The following is a 21,291-nucleotide window of genomic DNA, read 5'->3' on the forward strand; positions in this document are numbered from 1 at the left end:
CTCTGGGTCAATCAGTTCCCCACAACACAATTTATCATCGCCCTGTGATATACGGAGTGCTGGAGATACAACAGAAAATATGAGGGCCCTATCTTTTTGAAGTCTGTGGTCTACCAGGGACTCTTCCTGAAAAAGTTGCTGAGTAATACTTCCCAGTTTTGTGTTTCTCAGAGCACTCCACAGTGTAATAGGTTCCTGAAGAGCCTTTTCTCAAAGAACCCTCATCTGGCTGCTGGGACTACTGCAATCCAAACCCTGTGGAATTACTTAACTACTCTGTGATAGTTCGTCAGTTAAGGCTATTTAGGGGGTGGGTGGAAGGGAGTGTTTTTGTTTAGTTTTGTTTTGTTTTTGGCAATGCTATAGGTTTGTATGTTTTTTTAACTCATAATCCCAAAATCAGAAGCAAGTTCTGAGTCAACTCAAATGAGGTGATGACTTGACCTGATGAATATGGTTCTTTCTTGACCCTGTGACCTTTTGATTGCTTATTATCATCATTATTATTGTTACCATTTTTTTCATGAATGAAAAGGAGTTGCCTCACTCTTCAGGTGTGGCTTTATCTTATCAGGTCACTGAGAGAAATGTAAACGCACACAGAGGCTAAAAAAGAAACTTGAAGGAATACCAAAGAGGCTTGTGGGTGTGAAATTGAGTCTGTCGGAAGTTTGCTCTCCCTGCTGCTTCCTTGGTACTTCGTTCCTTGGAGTCTGAGGAACTGTAAACTCAGGCAAAGGAGCCTCTCTCTACCACTTCATTTTTAAGATTGCTGGGGTGCGTGGGTGGCTCTGTCAGCTCCGACTTCAGCTTAGGTCATGATCTCACAGTTTGTGAGTTTTTGTGAGTTCCAGCACTGAATCGGGCTCTGTGCTGACAGCTCAGAGCCTGAAGCCTGCTTCAGATTCTGGCTCTTCCTCTGTCTCTGCTCCTCCCCGACTCACACTCTGTCTCTCTCTCTCTAAAATAAACAAACATTTAAAAATTTTTAAATAAAAAAAGACTGCTATATTCTCTATGGTATTCTAGGGGTCCCCTTATTTGTCCATGATGAGCTCACTAGTGTTTTTCCAGACTCAGTTTAAAAGTTTATTTATTTTTATTTTTGCCACAGACAGAAACAGCATGAGTGGGAGAGGGGCAGAGGAAAAGGGAAAGAGAGAATCCCAAGCAGGCTCCGTGCTGTCAACAGAGAGCCCACAGCTGGAACCCACAAAATCGTGAGATCATGACCAGGGCGGAAACCAAGAGTTGAACACTCAACCAACTGAGACACCCAGGCGTCCCTTCCAAACTCAGTTTTGTTTTAAATTTTTTTAAATATTTTTATTTATTTCTAGGAGAGAGAGAGAGAGAGAGAGACAGCGTGAGCAGGGGAGGGTCAGAGAGAGAGGGAGTCACAGACTGAAACTCCAGGCTCCAGGCTCTGAGCTGGCAGTCAGCACAGAGCCCGAAGCGGAGCTCGAACCCACCAACCTCGAGATCATGACGTAAGCAAAAGTCGGACGCTTAACTGACTAAGCCACCCAGGTACCCCTGTTTTAATTATTTTAATGTTTATTTTTGAGAGGGAGAGAGACAGAGTACAATAGGGAAGGGGCAGAGAGAAAGGGAGACCCAGGATGCGAAGCAGGCTCCAGGCTCTGAGCTATCAGCACAGAGCCCTATGCAGGGCTCAAACTTACAAATGAACTTCAAGACATGACTTGAGCCAAAGTCAGATGCTTAACCCAGTGATCCACCCAGGTGCCCCCAGACTCAGCTTAAATGCACAACTTGTGGGGGTGCCTGGGTGGAGCAATGGGTTAAGTGTCAGACTTCAGCTCAGGTCATAATCTCACAGTTCATGGGTTTGAGGACCATGTCAGGCTCTGTACTGACAGCTCAGAGCCCAGAGCCTCCTTTGGAATCTGTGACTCCCTCTCTCTCCCTCTGCCCTCTCTTGCTACTGTCTCTCAAAAGATAAATGTTTAAAAATTTTTTTAATTAAAATTAGACAGAACTTTTCAATAAATAAATAAATAAATAAATGCACAACTTGTGATGCCTTCACAGAAACTATCTGGAAGAACCAGTCATTCCAGCCAGTATGTCAGTTGTTCACAGCATTAGTATACCATTTGTCATGCTGAATCGGGATTGTTTATGTGCATATGTCTCCTACTGAAGTGTGAGCACTTCTAGAGAAAAAGACTTCTGTTTCCTTTTGATAAATCTCTCTCTTCTTCCCTAAAGAGCATGAAGTTTGGTTCATTTTGTGGACTAAATTAATGAATGAATAATGATGTTTAACTTAGCTTCAGGTAACTGTTCTGAAATCTGTATAGTCAGAATAATACGTGCTTATCTTTGGAGGAACAGGGTGGGAATAAGAGAAATTAAGAAAAAGCAGCAGCTTCCAGCCCTACACATAGATAGTTGGTCAGATTTATTGACCACAGAATCTTTTTTTTTTTTAAGGAGAATCTTTTTAATACTAAAAATACTAAAATTTTTTAGTATTTTCTAAAATACTTTAGAAAATGATCCATATCCAGAAAGCCAATGCCTAGAATGAGTAGTCTGTTCGTGATAAAATACAGAAAAAGTTGCCCTTTCTTTTCTTAGTGTAACAATATTACATTTCAACTAACTGTGGAAATTTGAGACTTGAAATTTGAAATGTTTTAGGTCAGGAAAAGTCCCCATCTTTCTTGGAAAGAGTAGTGATAGAACTTTTCCTAAATCAGTTGTTTTGATGCTGGATATATGGAGGAATACTTAAATCCAGAAGGGCATCTAAACACTGCTACCACCATGAAATCTATTGAAGTTAACTTGAATAGAAGAGGAAGCCCATGTTGCATGGTTTGGGGCAGGTGATTTTGTACATCACCTTCAGTCCAGGAGTCTGTCTTATCAGAGGACAGTTGCTTATGAGGTTACAGCCTACAACTGCTTTCATGATTGATTTAGGATTTTAAAAAGGCAGTGAGGCAATTAGGCAAGGAATAGGAAATAAAAGGCATCCATATTGGAAAGAAAAAGTAAAATTATGTCTGTCCACAGATGAAATGTTTTTATATGTAGAAAACTCTAAAGATCACACACACACACACACACACACACATTTATTAATGCTAATAAATTCATTCAGGAAAGTTCCAGGGTATAAAACCAACACATAAACATTAGTTGTATTTCTATACATTAACAATACATAAAAATTAGTTATATTTCTATATATTAACAGTAACCAACCCAAAAAAGGAAATTAAGAAAACAGTTCCATTCACAACAGCATCAAAATGAATAAAATATTTATAAGTAAATTTAACCAATGAGACAAAAGATTTGTGCACTGAAAACTAAAAACTGTTTCAGAGAATTCAAAAAACACATAAACAAATGGAAAGATATCCCATGTTTATGGATTGGAGGACATAATTTTGTTAAGATGACAATACTACCCAAAGTGACCAATCCAATCCCTATCAAAATTTCAATTGTGTTTTTTCACAGAAATAGAATAACCTGTCTTAAAATCCAAAGGGAATCTCAAGGGACTCAGAATAGCTAAAACAATCTTGAAAATGAAGAACAAAGTAGAAGAACTCACATTTCCTGATCTCAAAACTTACCACAAAACTTTCATCATCAAAATTATGTGATATTGGCATAAGGACAGATATAGAAAAATGGAACAGAATAGAGAATCCAAAAATAAATGCTTGCATATATAGTCTTTTGATTTTTAACAAGCATACCAAGACTATTCAATGGAAAAAGGAGAGACTTTTTTTTTTTTTTTTTACAAATAGTTTATTGTCAAATTAGTTTCTACATAACACTCAGTGCTCATCCCCAAAGTGCCCTCCTTCATGCCCATCCCCCCCTCCCCCCCACATCCATCAGTCCTCAGTTTTTGTCAGCATTCAAGAGTCTCTCATGGTTTGCCTAAGGAGAGACTTTTTTAATGAATAGTGCTGGGAAAACTAGATATCCACATCCAAAGCAATGAAGTTGGATACTTACCTTATACCTTATATACTTTATGTTGTATATAAAAATTAACTCAAATGGATCAAATATTTAAGCCTAAGATATAAAACTCTTAGAAGAAGCATGAGGAGAACATCTTCATGACATTGGATTTGGCAATGATTTCTTGCATATGACACCGAAGGCACAGTCAAGAAAGAAAAAAGTAAAAAAAATCAGACTTCATCAAAATTATAAACTGTTGTATATCAAAGGATGCTATTAACAGAGTGAACAGGTAACTCATGGAATAGAAGAAAATATTTGCAAAGCATGTATTTAATAAGGAATTAATCTCCAGAATATATAAAGAATTCCTACTACCTAACAACGAATAATCAAATAACCTAATCCAAACATGGGCAAAAGACAGGACCAGACATTTTGCCAAAGAAGATACACAAATAACCAACAAAACACATGAAAAGATGTTCAACATCATTAGGCTTAGGGAAATGTAAATCAAAAAACAATGAAATACCACTTCATTACTATTAGGATGGTTATTATCAAAAAGAAAAGGAAAAAAATAAAAAGCATGGGTGAGGACGTGGAGAAGTTGAAATGCTTGTGCATTGCTGGTGGAGACCTAAAATGGTGCAGCTGTTTCCCAGAGGAAAGAGTTTGGCAGTTTCTCAAAAAAGTTAAACATAGAACTAACCATGTGATCCAGAAATTCTGTTCCTTGATATATACCCAAAAGAGACGAAAGCAGATATTCAAACAGATACTTGTATACCAGTTTTCAAGGCAGCATTATTCACAACAACCAGAAAGTATAAACAACCCAATGTTCATCAACAGATGAAAGGATAAACAAAATGTGGTATATATATATGTAATGGAGTATTATTCAATCTTAAAAAGACATTAAATTCTAATATATGCTAAAATATGGATGAAACTTGAAACATCATAAACCAGACAAAAAAGGCTGCATATTGTATGTTTCCATTCATATGAAATTGGACTTTATTAGAGAAAAGTGTGTGGGTGTAAACAGGAGATTTTAATAGGAATTAGTGGAAAAGTCATGATATTTGATATTGTCTTTGAGGAGAATTTGTTTATTTTAAAATTTGTTCAGGATTTAATTTTATCCAGCCTACCTTACTGTATCTAAGTTCCTAGTAGCTTACTTTCACATGAATACATTTTTTTATTTTTCATTTTTATTCTTCTTTTTATTTTTATCTTGAACTACTTTTCAAATTTTTTCTTTGCATATAGTTGAAACACATGTTATTTAGTGTCAGGTATAAAGCATGATGATTTACCTTCTCTATATCTTATGCTACACTCACTACAAGTGTTTATACCATCTGTCACATACAATGCTATTAAAATATCATTGACTATATTTTCTATGCTGTACTTTTTATTACCATAATTTATTTATTTGTTTATATGATTTATTGCCAAATTGGCTTCCATACAACACCCAGTGCTCATCCCAAGTGCCCTCAATTCCCATCTCCCACTTTCCCCTCTCTCCCATCCCCCATCAATTTGATCTCTGTATTTAAGAGTCTCTTATTGTTTGCCTCCCTCACTCTCTGTTTGTAACTTTTTATTTCCCCTTCCCTTCCCCCATGGTCTTCTGTTAAGTTTCTCAAGATCCACATATAAGTGAAAACATACGGTATCTGTCTTTTTCCAACTGACTTATTTCACTTAGCATAATACCCTCCAGTTCCATCCATGTTGCTGCAAATGGCAGGATTTCATTCTTTCTTATTGCCATGTAGTGTTCCATTGTGTATGTAAACCACATCTTCTGTATCCATTCATCAATTGATGGACATTTAGGCTCTTCCCATAATTTGGTTATTGTTGAAAGATCTGCTATAAACATTAGGGTACATGTGTCCCTATGCATCAGCACTCCTGTATCCCTTGGGTAAATTGCTAGCAGTGCTATTGCTGGGTCATCCAGTACTTCTATTTTCAATTTTTTGAGGAACCTCTACACTGTTTTCCAGAATGGCTGCACCAGTTTGCATTCCCACCAACAGTGCAAGAGGGCTCCTTTTTCTCCACATCCTCGCCAGCATCTATAGTCTGACTTGTTCATTTTAGCCACTCTGACCAATGTGAGGTGTAGCTTTGATTTGTATTTCCTTGATGATGAATGACATTGAGCATCTTTTCATCTGTTGGCCATCTGGATGTCTTCTTTGGAAAAGTGTTTATTCATGTCTTCTGCCCTTTTCTTCACTGGATTATTTGTTGTTCGGAGTTGTTGTATGTGGAGTTTGGAAAGTACTTTATAAATTTTGGATACTAGCCCTTTATCCAGTGTGTTGTTTGCAGATATCGTTTCCCATTCCATAGGGATGGGAACCGCCTATTAGTTTTTTTTTATTGTTTCCTTTGCAGTAAAGAAGCTTTTTATCTTGAGGTCCCAATAGTTCATTTTTGTTTTTAATTTCCTTGCCTTTGGAGATGCATTGAGTAAGAAATTGCTGTGGCTGAGGTCAAAGAGGTTGTTGCCTGCTTTCTCTTCTAGAATTTTGATGGTTTCCTGTCTCACATTTAGGTCTTTCATCCATTTTGAGTTTATTTTTGTGTATGGTGTAAGAAAGTTGTCTAGTTTCATTCTTCTGCATGTTGCTGGCCAGTTCTCCCAGCACCATTTGCTAAAGAGATTATCTTTTTTCCATTGGATACTCTTTCCTGCTTTGTCAAAGATTAGCTGGCCATACATTTGTGGGTCCAATTCTAGGTTCTCTATTCTATCCCATTGGTCTATGTGTCTGTTTTTGTGCCAATACCATACTGTCTTGATGATGACAGCTTTGTAGCTAAAGTCTGGGATTGTGATGCCTCCTGCTCTGGTTTTCTTTAATTTTACTTTGGGCTATTCGAGGTCCTTTGTGGTTCCATACAAATTTTAGGACTGTTTGTTCTAGCTTTGAGAAGAATGCCCGTGCAATTTTGATTGGGATTGCCTTGAATGTGTAGATTGCTTTGGATGCTATTGACATTTTAACAATATTTATTCTTCCAATCCATGATCATGGAATGTTTTTCCATTTCTTTGTGTCTTCTTCAATTTCCTGCATATGTTTTCTATAGTTTTCAGCATGCAGATCTTTTATATCTTTGGTTAGGTTTATTCCTAGATATTTTATGGTTCTTGGTGCTATTGTAAATGGATCAATTTTTTGATTTCTCTTTCTGTTGCTCCGTTATTGGTGTATAGAAACGCAACTGATATCTTTCGACTTTGCTGAATTCATGTATCAGTTCTAGCAGCCTTTTGGTGGAGTCTTCCAGGTTGTCCATGTAGAGTATCATGTTGTCTGTGAAAAGTGAAAGTTTGACTTCCTTTTTGCCAATTTTGATGCAAATTTATTTCATTTTGTTTTCTGATTGCTGATGCAAAGACTTCAAACGGTATGTTAAACAACACGATGAGAGTGGATATCCCTGACATGTTCCTGTTCTCAGGAGGAAAGCTCTCAGTTTTTCCCCATTGAGGATGATATTAACTGTGGGCTTTTCATATATGACTTTTATGATGTTTAGGTATATTCCTTCTATCCTGGCCTTCATGAGGGTTTTTATTAAGAAAGAATGCCATATTTTGTCAAATGCTTTTTCTGCATCTATTGACAGGTTCATATGGTTCTTATCCGTTCTGCCTGTAATTCTCCTTTTTTGTGGGGTTTCTGTCTGGTTTGGGAATCAAGGTAATGCTGGTTTCACAGAATGAGCCTAGAAGCTTTCCTTTCATTTCTATTTTTTGGAAAAGTTTGAGAAGGAAAGGTATTAACTCTGCTTTAAGTGTCTGGTAGATTTCCCCAGAAAGCCATCTGGCCCAGGACTCTTATCTGTTGGGAGATTTTTAATAACTAATTCAATTTCTTCACTAGTTATGGTCTGTTCAAATTTTCTATTTCTTCCCCTTGGAGTTTTGGTAGTGTGTGGGTGTCTGGGAGTTTGTCTATTTCTTCCAGGTTGTCCAGTTTTTTGGCATATAATTTTTCATAGTATTCTCTGATAATTGCTTGTATTTCTGAGGGATTGGTTGGGACAAATCCATTTTCATTCATGATTTTATCTATTTGGGATGTCTCGTTTTTCTTTTTGAGAAGTTTGACTAGGGGGTTATCAATTTTGTTTATTTTTTCAAAAAATCAGCTCTTAGTTTCATTGATCTGTTCTACTAATTTGTTTTTGGGTTTTTTTTAATTCCATATTGTTTGTTTCTGTTCAGAGCTTTTAATAGCCTCATGTCCATTGTCAATTTCCAAGAAAGAAATGTTGTGCATAACATTCTAAACATTTTTGACTGTGAAACTCTCTTTTTTTTTCCCCCAAAACACATTAGCAAAGCTAATGTTACTTGACACATATTTAGGAAAATATTGTTGTAAGACTTCCTCCAATCAATTATTTTTGCCTATTGTTATAATTCTTATAAAATATTTTGATAGAGAAGAAATTAAAATTTTCTTGGACCATTAATGATAATTGTCTTTCTGGCCAAATATAGGTCATTTTTTACCTATACAAAAGTACTTTGACATGTGTAAAATATCATCCATAGTCTGTATGATTGAGCTTAATCGTTTAAATTAGTGCTTAGAAATATAGAAATCTGGCTAAATCTGGACTCTAAATGGACATTAGCAAGGGAACTAGTGTGTTAGTCTTTCCAAAAGCTCAGAGCCATGCTCTCTGAGATGATGAATCTGGTATTTCGTGCCTCTGTTAACTTACCTGTCACATTTTTTGTGGTGCTCTCTCTCTTCTTTTTAATAACTTTATTGATATATAGTTCACACACCATAAAATACATTCATTTAAATTATGAAGATCAGTAGTTTTTAGAATATTCACAGAATTATGCAGCCAACTCCAAAATATCATTTTATAACATTGTCATCCCACCAAACAACTTCAAGCCCAGCAATTAGTCTCCCCCTACCTAGCCCCTGACAAATCACAAATATACTTTATGTTACTGTAGATTTGCCTGTTAAGAACATTTTATATAGGTGGCATTATACATATATTCATTATATATATATGTGGCCTTTCATAATTGGCTTCTTTCACTTAGTATTGGAGGTTCATTCATTTTATAACATCTTTCATTACTTTTTCCTTTTTATGGCCGAATATTACATGGATATACCACATTTGTTTATCCATTCATCAGTTAATGGACATTAGAGTTGTTTCCATTTTTTGGCTCTTTATAAACATTCATAAACACATTTATGTGAAGACATATGCTTTCAATTATTTTGGGTACAGACCTAGGAATAAAATTGCTGGGTTATATGGTAACTCTATGCTTAACAACATGAGGAATTGCCAAATTGTTTTTACAAAGTGGGTGCACAATTTTATGTTCTTTTAAGCAATGTATGAGGGACTCTAATTTCTCCATATCTTTGTCAACACTTGTTATTGTCTTTTTTATTTTACTATCTTGGTGGGTATGAAGTGGTTATAGTTTTGATTGACATTTACCTATGACTAGTGGTCAAGCATCTTTTCATGTGCTTGTTGACTATTTGTATATTTATATTGAAGAAATGTCTATTCAAATCCATTGCTCTGTTTTTAATTGGTTTGCCGTTTTGTTAAAAGACTTTTTAAAGGCTTTTAAAAAAAATATATACTCTGGATATAAACCCTGTATCAGATATATGATTCACAAATATTTTCTCTAAGTCTGTGGGTTGTCTTTATTTTCTCAATAGTGTCCTTTGAAGTACAAACATTTTTAATTTTAATGAAATCTCATTTATTGTCTTTTCTCTTTTGCTATTTGTGTTTCTGGTGTCATAACTAAGAAACTGTTGCCTAACCCAAAGTCACATGTATTTAGTCGTAAGTTTTCTTCTACAAGCTTTATAGTTTTAGCTCATATTTGTCATCTATTTTGAGTTCATTTTCATATACCTTGTGAGGTAGGGGGTCTGACTTCATACTAATCCAAATGAATATTCAGATGTCCCAGTGCCAATTGTTTAAAAGACTGTTCTTTCCCACTGAATTATCTTGGCAACGTTTTTTGAAAACCAATTGACCATAAATATAAAGCTAATGTCTAGATTCTCCATTATATTCCGCTATCTATATTTCTATCCTTATGCCAGCCACACTGTCTTGATTACTATAACTTGATAGTAAGTTTTGAAATAGGGAATTATGAGTTTTCCAACTTTGTTCTTTTTTTCCCAGGGTTTTTTGGAAATTCTGAATCCCTTGCATTTCCATAAAGTGTTAGGATCAGCTTGTCAATTTCTGCAAAAGGGAATTTGGGATGTTGATAGAGATTGCAATGAATCTTCAGACCAATATGGAGAATATTGCCATTATTAGAATAACTAGTCCAAAGCATGAACAGAGGATGTCTTTCCATTTACTTAAATCTTTATTTCTTTTCAACTATGTTTTGTAGTTTTTCATGTATAGGTCGTGTACTTCTTTTGTTACATTTATTCCTAAGTATTTTATCTTCTTGATGCTAGTATAAATGGAATTGTTTCCTTTATTTCAGTTTTATATTATTAATTGCCGATATGTAGATGTACAATTGATTTGTGTATATTGATCTTATATTCTATAACCTTTTGAATTCATTCATTAGTTCTAATAGGTGTGTGTGTGTGTGTGTGTGTGTGTCTGTGTGTGTGTGTGTCTGTGTGTGTGTGTCTGTGTGTGTGTGTGTCTGTGTGTGTGTGTGTGTGTGTGTACAGCTTGGGATTTTCTGTATTCAAGATCATTTTATCTATGAGTAGAAATTATTTTACTTCTTCTTTTCTAATATCATTCCTTTAATTTTTTTTAAATTTTTTTTAATTTTTTTTATTTTTTTTGTCTAACCGTGCTGGCTAGAATCTTTAGCAGAAAGTCTAGAATTGAATAGAGTTGATATAAGAGTCTTTTTCTTGATTTTAGGGAGAAAACATTTAGTCTTTTACCATTAAATTTGAAATTAGAAGTGGGATTTTTGTAGCTTCTTTTGTAAGGTTCTGAGGAAGTTTCCTTTTATTCTTATTGTATTGAGTGTTTTTTATCATAAAAGAGTTTTGGATTTTGTTTAATGCTTTTTGTATTAATAGGGATGATTGTATTTTTTGCCGTTTATTAATATGACATGTTACATTTACTGGTTTTCACACGTTAATTTAACTTTGCATTTCTGGGTTAAATTTCTCTTAGTCATGGTACATAATCCTTCTCATGTGTTTCTAGCTCCATTTCACTAGTATTTTGTTGAAGAGTTTTACATTTACATCCATTAGGGATAGTGATCTGTCATTTTCTGTGTGATATCCTTGTCTGATTTTCAAATCAGGATAATGCTGACCTTATAGGATGAATGGAAAGTGTTTCTCTCCTCCCCTGCTGCTGCTGCTGCTGCTGCTGCTGCTGCTGCTGCTGCTGCTGCCACTTCAAATAGTCTACTCGGTGAAAGATTGGTTAATTCTTTTGTAAATAGTTGGTAGAATTCACCAATAAAGCCATCTGGACTTGGATCTTTATTTAAGAAAAATTTTTAAATTGCTAATTCAATCTATTTACTTACAGATCTATCCATATTTCTTATTTCTGCTCTAGTCCATTTTGGCAGTTTGTGTGCTAGGAACTTGTCCATTTCACCAAGTTATAAAACTTGTAACGCAGTTTTTCATGTTCCCTTATAATAGTCTATAAGTTTGATAGTGATGTCCTTCTTTCATTCCTTATATAAGTCTAATAATTTGAGTCTTCTCTCTTTTTTTCTTGGTAGCATAGCTAAAGATGGCAATTTTATTGAACTTTTCCAAAAAAAAAAACCCAAACTTTCAGCTTTTGTTTTTTTATTATTGTTCTCTACTTCATCTATTTCCACTCTAATCTTTTATTTCCTTCATTATGTTTGTTTTAGGTTTGGTTTTCACTTTGTTTTCTGAATTTTTTAAGGTAAAGGATTCAATTATTCATTTGAGATCATTCTTCTTTTTTAATATAAGCATTTATTTACAGCTATCATTTTCCCTTTAGAAACTACTTTAGCTGCATTCTGTAAATTTTACTATACTTGTTTTTTTTATTTGAACACTTGTCAATATGTTTTCTAAACTATCTTGCTGTTTCTTCTTTGATCCATTGGTTATTTTAAAAATATGTCTAATTTCTACATATTTGTGAATTTCCCAAATTTTCTTCTCATTGTTGATTTCTAATTCCAATGATGTCAAAGAAAATAATTTGTGTGGTTCCAAGTCGTTGAAATTTACTGATGCCTTTTTTATGGTTTAGCATACAATTTATCCTGGCAATTTTTTGTACACTTAAGAAAAATGTATATTCTTCTATTCTTGAGTGCAACATTTTACAGATATCAGATCTAGCTGCTTAGTTTTATTAAGGTCTTCTATTTCTTTGTTGAACTTTTGAGATTGAGTCCTCCAATACTATTTAATATTCTAGTTTTCCCTTTAGTTAGCTTTTGTTTATGTATTTAAGGACTCTATTTTTGGGTGAATATATGTTTACAATTACATGTCTTCCTGATGGATTCATTATCATTATAATATGTTCTTTTTTTAGTATCAATTTTGTCTTAAAATTGTACTTGTCTGATATTGTATAGCCATTCCAGCTTTCTTTTGGTCACTCTTTGTTTTGTATATTGTATTCCATTCTTTTACTTTCAACCTATTTGTGTCTTTAAGTCTAAAACATGTTTCTTGTAGACAAAATATAAATAGATCATATAATGTTTTCTTATATTCTGCCAACCTATGCCTTTTGAGTGGAATGTTTAATTCACTTATCTTTATTGTAATTGCTGATAAGTTAGGATTTACATCTGTCATTTTGCTGTTTGTTTTATATATATGGCTTATGTTTTTATGTTCTTCTGCTTTTCTGTTACTGCATTCTTTTGTGTTAAATACCTATTTTCTACTGTACCAATTTGATTCCTTGTGTCTTATTGTTTCTGTTATTTTTTAAAGTTAATAATGGCTGCCTTAGAGAGTCAATTAGCATTTTAATTTAAAATAATCTAGTCAAGTTAATACTAACTTTGCTTCAATATGCCTCTGCTCCTTCCCCCTTTTTTGTGTTATTACCTTCATGCAGATTATGTATATATATTCAAGCACAATGTCTTAAACGTATTGCCTTATGTAGCTGTCTTTTAAATCAGATAAAAGAGTGTAAAAGAGTTAGAAATAAAAATATGTTTATACTGTCTCATATTTATCTATGTACTTACATTTTCCAGTGCTCTTTATTTATTCATGTGGGTTTGGGTCACCATTCAGTGTCTTTTCTTTTTAGCCTGTAAGGTTTCCTTTAGTATTTCTTCTTCGATAATTCTGCTAGTGACAAATTATCTCAGGATTTGTTTATCTGAAAATATCTTAATTTCTCCTTTATTTGTGAAGGACAGTTTTACTGGATATAACATTCTTGGTTGACAGTCTCTTTCCTAATACTTTGATTATGTCATCCCACTTCTTTCTGGCTTCTGTAGTTTCTGATGAGGATCCTTCCTATGTGATGAGTTACTTCTCTTGTGGCTTACAACATTCTGTCTTTGTCTTTCTAATGTTTGCTTATGAAGTAAGTCTTGGTGTAAATATCTTTGAATTTATCTTACAATTTATTGAGCTTTTGGGATGTGTAGATTAATGCTTTTTATCAAATATTGGAAGTTTGGGCTTATTATTTTTTCAAGTATTTTTCCTTCTGAGACACTCATTTTGCATATGCTTGTATGTTTGATTGTGTCCAAAGGTCTTGAGGTGCTATTCATTGTGGGGGGTTTTTTCATTCTTTTTTCTTTCTATTCCTAGGACTGGATAGTCTCAATTGGCCCATCTTAAATTCACCAATTCTTTCTTCTGCAAGCTCACATTCTTTTTAGCACCTCTAGGGAACTTTACAATTTCAATGATTGTACTTTGCAACTCTAGAATGTCTACTGAGTTTTTTTAATCTTTCTTTTTATTGATCCTCTTGAATTGGTAAATCATTATTGTCATATTTTCCTTTAATTCTTTTGTTATCTTAATATATTTATAATAGCTGACTTAAAGTCATCTACTAAGTCCATGACTGGTTTCCCCTTAGGGACATTTTCCCTTGGCTCTCCTTTTGCCCAGTGTATGTGTCTTATTTTCATTTTTCTATGCATGTTTCATAATTTTTGTTGAAACTGGATAATTTAGATAATATATATTGCAACAGCTCTAGTATCAGATCCTTGTCCCCACCAAAGTCTGTTATTTTTGCTGCTCTTCTGTACTATGTGGCCACTGAGTTCTCTCCTAGGTTTGGGATTTTTTTTTTTAAGTTCTTGTTTTTGTTTTCAAGATTCCTTAGGGTCAGCCTTCAGGCATATTATTTAGTGGTAGCCAACGGTCTTTATATTTCCTTAAATGCTTTGCCAATATGTCTTTCCCCTTTGCTGATGAGATCCATGTGTGAAGACATGACTTCAAACCTCAGGCAATTTATAAAACAGTCTTAGCTTTCATTTCCTGCTTATGCAGGACCTCCGTGTCAGCCAAACATGGACTGGAGTGACAAGAGCCTTATTTTCTTTCCAGATCAAGACTCGTGCACACACTGTCTTCTAGATCCCAGAAATGTATCAGGGCTTTTTGAAGTTCCCTAGTTTTAGTTGTCTAGCTCTCTGGGACTTTATTTTAAATTTTTGGTCATGCTATTTTTTTTCTTCAGTTGAAATCACAATGTTGGACCAAAAGCTATGGTGCCAGCAAATTATTGGCAATGTTAGTTAATATCCTGGATATAAGGGTTTTTTTTACTGTTGTTGAGCTAGGCTCTGAGTCAAATCAATAGCCCCAACATCCTGGGAATGGAAGTTTTTCAGGTCACCACTAAATCAGACAAAATATTGATTGTACTATATGGATGGGGCTTTTAGTCAAGTTTCAGAAATTGTCGGTCCTCTCTATTGGAGAGAGAGGGAAGGGGGATGGGAATAGCCCATGTTAAAATGATACAGATACTGTTACTTACAGAGATTTAATAGTTTCTCTTGAGTAGACAATTTTCAGTTTGTTCTGTGGCTTTTGTTAATTTCCAGAGTTCTAGAATGGTTGATTTTAGTTGTTTTGCTGCTATTTTCTGTTTTTTTGTGAGAGAACAAATTTCACAATTTCAGAAACTATCTCACCCTGCCATTCCAGGATACTTGTAATTAGAATAATATGTGGGGACGTTAAACCAATGTTCTCTTATCTTTTATTGAGCCAGCCTTGACCAACACAGATTTTAGAGTTTCTTTTCAGACTATAGTTTCTCCTAGAATATGAGAATGATTCTCCTTCTTCTATTAACAAGAAAGAGGAAATGATATAAGGGAAATCTATGCCAGGAATGGAGAAGTAGATAAGTTGTCCATTTTGTCCTAATGGATGATGAGAGAGAAAAGAGTCAGCTGACTATGGAGAGATCTTTCTTCATTTCCTCTACCCAGAATGAACTGCAAGGAGAAGGGAGTCAGTGGAAATATCCAGATGCCACATACCTGGGAATCCTGAGGGATGGTGCTCCAAAAGGTGATCCTGAAGTGTGTTTGCTTGTTTCCCAAAGCCTGTGTATAGTACTCAAACATATAGCCAAATATTGAGGTGCTGATAGGAGCAGCAGACTGGTTAAGACCCAGTATCTGAATGAATTTGTTGCCATATTTAAAATATCATTTAAATGCTATAGACTGTAGATTCTAGTCACAGATGCTTACATGTCCTCCAAAAGATCAAGTGAAACCAGCTGCACCTGAAAGGTCACCAGTTCAGGGAGCATATCTGAGTGGCTGTCTTATCACAGATCTCAGAGGAGAGCAGTAAGGTTCTATCTAAAGAATGCCACATGCATTCCAATCGCTTGTCCTCCCTGTTGCCCTGAGGCTATGCTTGGAAAAAAGCAAGAAAGGGATGCAGGAGTAAAGATGCGGAGAGGATGGGGCGCCTGGGTAGCTTAGTCGGTTAAGCGTCCGACTTTCGCTTAGGTCATGATCTCGCGGTTCGTGGGTTCGAGCCCCGCGTCGGGCTCTGTGCTGACTGCCAGCTCGGAGCCTGGAGCCTGTTTCAGTCTGTGACTCCCTCTCCCTCTGACCCTCCCCTGCTCACGCTGTCTCTCTCTCTCTCTCTCTCCTAGAAATAAATAAAAAAAAAAACATTAAAAAAAAAAAAAGAAGATGCAGAGAGGAAATCTGGAAAACATTTACCCAAAAGAGACTAAGTGATTCAAAACGCATTATTCAAACTGGAAAAGCCTGTGATGCAAGAAATAGGGCACTGAAAGTCCCTGTCCTCCCCTCCCAAAATATGTGGGAGGGTTGTAAGGAAGATCAAATGTATAAGAGAAGAGAAAAAAAGCTAATTTTCTTTATACATATAAGTATAGCTCAAGTTCATTTGTGATCCAGTTGCATTCTCTTTTTTCTGGTCAGGCAGAAATATGCTACTCTCTACCTTCTAGCTGAACATGAGTTTACTCTCCTCAGTGATACTCTTGTGCTCCCCTCATCTTTCTCTTTTCCTCTCTGATACAACCAGCAGAAGTGTTGGAGCTATGGTTCACTTGGCAGAAGCAAATTTCTGTGCATGTTCTCACCACTGGGAATCTCTGTGTAAGGAGAAACATGACTATTTTCTCATTAAAACAGAGGACTCAGTGCTTCTGTTTCCTCTGTCTTGAATGCCCTCCACCTCTACCTCTTCTCCTCCTGGGTGCCTACCTGTCTTTAATGAATTAATTTTCACATCTGTCTCTTATTCTCCAATCTGAGTTGAAGACCAGTCCTCTGGTTTCTATGGTACCTTACCCATCTCCGTCTTCCTCCCACCAACAGTATCGCACATCTTCACTTCTCTGTTTCCTCTGCTGAACTGTGAGATCCAAGATGCCTGTTCTGTTCATTTGCCTTTGTCAGTGTCTAACCTAGTACCTGGAAAAAGAGAAGTTATTCATTCCAGTACTGGCTGTTTATTATCTTTTATTATTTCTTAAATTTTACTACTTTGTACTTTTCATTCACTCAAATTATTTAGCACCTACCATAGGTATAGTACTAAATAAAACCTAGTCCTGAGAGGCTTATAATTCTCTGGGGTAGATAAATACACCTTCAAATTCAATGTGTTGAATACTTTAAGAAAAATGTGGGTACAGCACAGACAAAGCCCTAACTTTCATGAAGGATCAAGATAGAAGGATATGTTTTGTTTGAGCCTCAACGAATGAATCCAATTCTACAAGAAAAGTATGGGTGAGGTGGAAAGAATCATTGAACAGAATGTGAAAAACAAGGAACATTCAAGTTTACATGCTTAACTTTTACTATTCCATCCAACAATTGGAAAGACAGATAGAGGTTGACTGAAAGCTTCAACTGTATTTACTGGGTGGAACCTAGGAGATATTTGAATTACAACCTTATGTCATAGACTTGCGTTTTCAGCATCAACTTAATTTCTAAATAAAACTACAGACTTAATCATTAAATTTAGATTGCCAATGGCTTTCATTTACCCAAGTGGGAAAATTTTTTCAGTGTAATCTCTTCCAATTTCCCTGACAATGTAGAATCCTACCTGAAGTATTCATGTCAAGAGTTCGTCCCAGTCCTTCCAAAGTATTCATGTCAGGACTTCATCCCATAGTCTGGTCCATATTCCGACCATGTTTTCTCTAGAGTGAAATGTTCAAGAACGACATGTACTGCTTGAGCCTAAATGCCTTCTTTACTTAAAACCAGAGACATTAAGGGGCGCCCGGGTGGCATAGTTGGTTAAGCGTCCGACTTTCGCTCGGGTCATGATCTCGCGGTTCGTGGGTTCGAGCCCCGCGTCGGGCTCTGTGCTGACTGCCAGCTCAGAGCCTGGAGCCTGTTTCAGTCTGTGACTCCCTCTCTCTCTGACCCTCCCCTGCTCACGCTGTCTCTCTCTCTCTCTCCTAGAAATAAATAAAACATTTTAAAAAAAAAACCAGAGACATTAAAACATATGAAGATTAAATCAGAAGCACATCTGGAATTCCTAACACTTGATATAGTGTGAAATAAATAAGAAGGAAATTGAGATTTTCAGTGTTTGAAATTCTTGAATATTTGTGTGCAGTGTGTCAGAACAACATCTTGCTTCTTTCTCTTTCTCTATTTGTGTACATTATTTTCTGCTATTCCTCTTTCTCTGGCTGAGTAAATTTCTACCTATTACATGCTCTGATATGTTTGTGTTTCATTAAGTCACTAGTTACCCATTCATTGAGCATCTGTAATGAGATCTTAACTATAAAAGTGAAACATACACAGTAACAATATAGAGAATTGACAGCATACCATAGCAAGGTTAAATCACAGTGTTGTACACCTGACACTAATACAACATTGTGTGTCAACTATACTCAAATAAAAAATGTTAAAAATAAAATAAGAATAGACTCTTGAATGCTGAGAACAAACTGAGGGCTGATAAAGGTAGGGGGGAGGGGAAGGGGGATGATGGGCATGGAGAAGGGCACCTGTGGGGATGAGCACTGGGTGTTATATGGAAACCAACTTGACAATAAACTATTTAAAAATAAAATAAACTCTATGCATTGAAAAAAATAAGAATAGATATCAAAATATCTACTTAAACATAAAAATACCTACAGTAAAGGGAAAATAATATAAAAAATACAAGAACATCATAAATATAATTTTATGAAGCACGTAATATTTTCTTTGAGATGTTGTGGTTGCCTGGATGCTAAATGAATGCTAAAGAAAATATGTGCTTTAAAGATCAGAGAGAGAAAGAGGGCCTATATGGGATCAGAAGAAAGATCACAGAGGTAAGATAGAGTGTGGGGATTGTGGCTTGAGCTGAGAACAGGTGAAAAGGTCAGGTGAGTGAGATGAGAGGGTATGATTAAGGAAATGCCAAGGACTTGTGGGGAGCCAGCAAAGTCCTAGATTTTTAAATTAGACGGTAAATACATGAATGCTCTTCACAGTCTCTCATTGGGCCCTTCATTTGTTTCATGCAATTTTCTGTGTGTGTAAAATTTTATAATAAAATAGTTTCAGAAAAGAGATTGATGAGTGGGAAAAGTCTTCATCAATTAAAAATAAAGTATTTTTAAAGCCTCTGCTCTAACACTGAGAAGTCAAAGCTGAGTAAGACAAAGCTGAGAGCTTCATGGCTGTTCCACACACAGGAAGGAGGGGTGGTATCTGGAGATGAATCCAGAATGGTAGACCTGGACAAGATCACAAACACTGCACACACAATGCTAAGTTACTTTGCCTTCTTCCAGTAAGTAATAGAGAACCACTAAAGGGTTTTGAGCAGATTTATGTGATGAAATTTTCATGTTAGAAAGATAACTCTGGTCATAACAGAAAATATGGATTGAGGAAATGAGGTAAAACTGAGGGTACAATATCTGACACATTCTCACATTGTTTTAACTTTCTCAAATACATGTTTTTCTTCCCCAGTAGATTTGAGCTTCTGACCAGTTGTGTCACAATCTTATATTGTCTAGAATAGTGTACACAATCCTTGTGACTAAATTCCATAACTTTAATTTGGCTGTTTTAATCCTTTTTGTTAGAGTAGAAAAAGGGAAATAGAAATATTAGTTGAATGAATGGACTGATGAATTATCTTAGTGTCTTGATACTTTAAAAAAAAATTTTAATGTTTATTTTTGAGAGAGACAAATACAGAGCATGAGTGGGGGAGGGACAGAAGTGTCTTGATACTTTTAACACCTATTGAGTTGTGCCCAAATTTATGAACATATTTTGATATGCTCCTGATTGCACATAGCCCATCTCTACCTCTTTCAATCCCCTTCACCATTCCAGGAAAATTTGAAGAGCTATTTATAGAACATAAGCCCCAGTGAGTATGTATGTATATGAAAATACAAGTCCAAGTTCAAAGGGAGCCATAGCTCTAAGCTTTTCTTGTAGTCATCCGGGAGTGCTTGTTTACAAGGTTGCATTCAAGAGTCACTGACCAGAGAAGATATGAACAGACACTTCTCCAAAGAGGACATCCAGATGGCCAACAGACACATGAAACAATGCTCAGCATCCCTCCTCATCTGGGAAAGACAAATCAAAACCACACTGAGATACCACCTCACACCAGTCAGAGTGGCTGAAATGAACAAATCAGAGAACTCTAGATGCTGGCGAAGATGTGGAGAAACGGGCACCCTCCTACACTGTTGGTGGGAATGTAAACTGGTACAGCCCCTCTGGAAAACAGTGTGGAGGTTCCTCAGGAAACTAACAATAGAACTCCCCTATGACCCAGCAATAGCACTGCTAGGAATTTACCCAAGGGATACAGAAATGCTGAGGCATAGGAGCACNAAGATGGAAAGAGCCTAAGTGTCCATCAACGGATGAATGGATCAAGAAGATGTGCTTTATCTATACCATGGAATACTACCTGGCAATGAGAAACAATGAAATCTGGCCATGTGTAGCAACATGGGTGGACCTTGAGGGTGTTATTCTGAGCGAAATAAGTCAGGCAGAGAAGGACAAATATCATATGTTTGCACGTATAGGAGGATTAGGAGGAACTTAACGGAGGACCGTGGGGGAGAAGAAGGGGAGAAATGGTGGGGGAAAGGGAGAGAGGCAAACCATGAGAGACTCTTGAATGCTGAGAACAAACTGAGGACTCATGAGTGTGAGGGGAGAGGGGGAAGAAGGGCATGGAGGAGGGCACTTGTGGGGATGAGCACCGGGTGTTAAAAAAATAAAAAATAAAAAAAAAGAGTCACTGACCAGAATCCTAGTTTGAGAAAGCGTTGATGGGAAAAAAGAAGAGCAAAGGACCAGAAATAATGTTATCGGTGTCAGCAGTTCCTCAACTGGATAACACTTGCAACATAACAGTAGGGAAATATGCGAATATGAATTATTTTTAGACACATTTTTCCACATTCTGACAAGAACTCTTCCCCCACTTTTTTTTTTTTTTTCATCTTAAGGGTATTTTCTCTTTCTTTGTTTTCTTTTAAGTCAGTGTCTTTAAGTGGAAAATGCCCCAGAGCAGTAACAGGAGGAAGGAAGTTCCAGAAAACCTTAGTGAATTTTTCCAGGTTTTTTCCCAGCTTTTAAAGAAATCTTGTTTGGCCATGTACATGTCTGTGCATGTGTTTTGAGGGTGGAGAGGGAAATGTGTGAAATGAAAACAACTTTATCCTTCTCTGCTAATTCTCAACACGCCCAGGATAGGGGAAACATTCAGGAAGCACCTA

At 36.0% G+C, this 21,291-nt stretch overlaps 1 protein-coding gene across 2 annotated transcripts in view; it reads right to left on the reverse strand.

Moving 5' to 3' along the window:
- The window catches only part of TNFSF18 (TNF superfamily member 18), a 75,834-nt gene that overhangs the window by 40,131 nt on the left and 14,412 nt on the right, over nt 1-21,291 (reverse strand). Inside the window, exon 1 of one of the 2 annotated variants that reach the window (XM_039224861.1) lies at nt 16,844-16,882. The exons of the other annotated variant lie outside the window; for it this stretch is intronic. Within the exon in view, the coding sequence (XP_039080792.1) occupies nt 16,844-16,880 (37 nt within the window). The 5' untranslated portion in view covers nt 16,881-16,882. Of the gene's footprint in view, nt 1-16,843; nt 16,883-21,291 lie in introns of those variants that run through there. 2 annotated transcript variants of the gene reach the window in all.

Source organism: Hyaena hyaena, unplaced genomic scaffold (genome assembly GCF_003009895.1).
Source record: "Hyaena hyaena isolate Hyena2069 unplaced genomic scaffold, ASM300989v1 scaffold_1803, whole genome shotgun sequence".
Taxonomy (NCBI): Eukaryota; Metazoa; Chordata; class Mammalia; order Carnivora; family Hyaenidae; genus Hyaena; species Hyaena hyaena.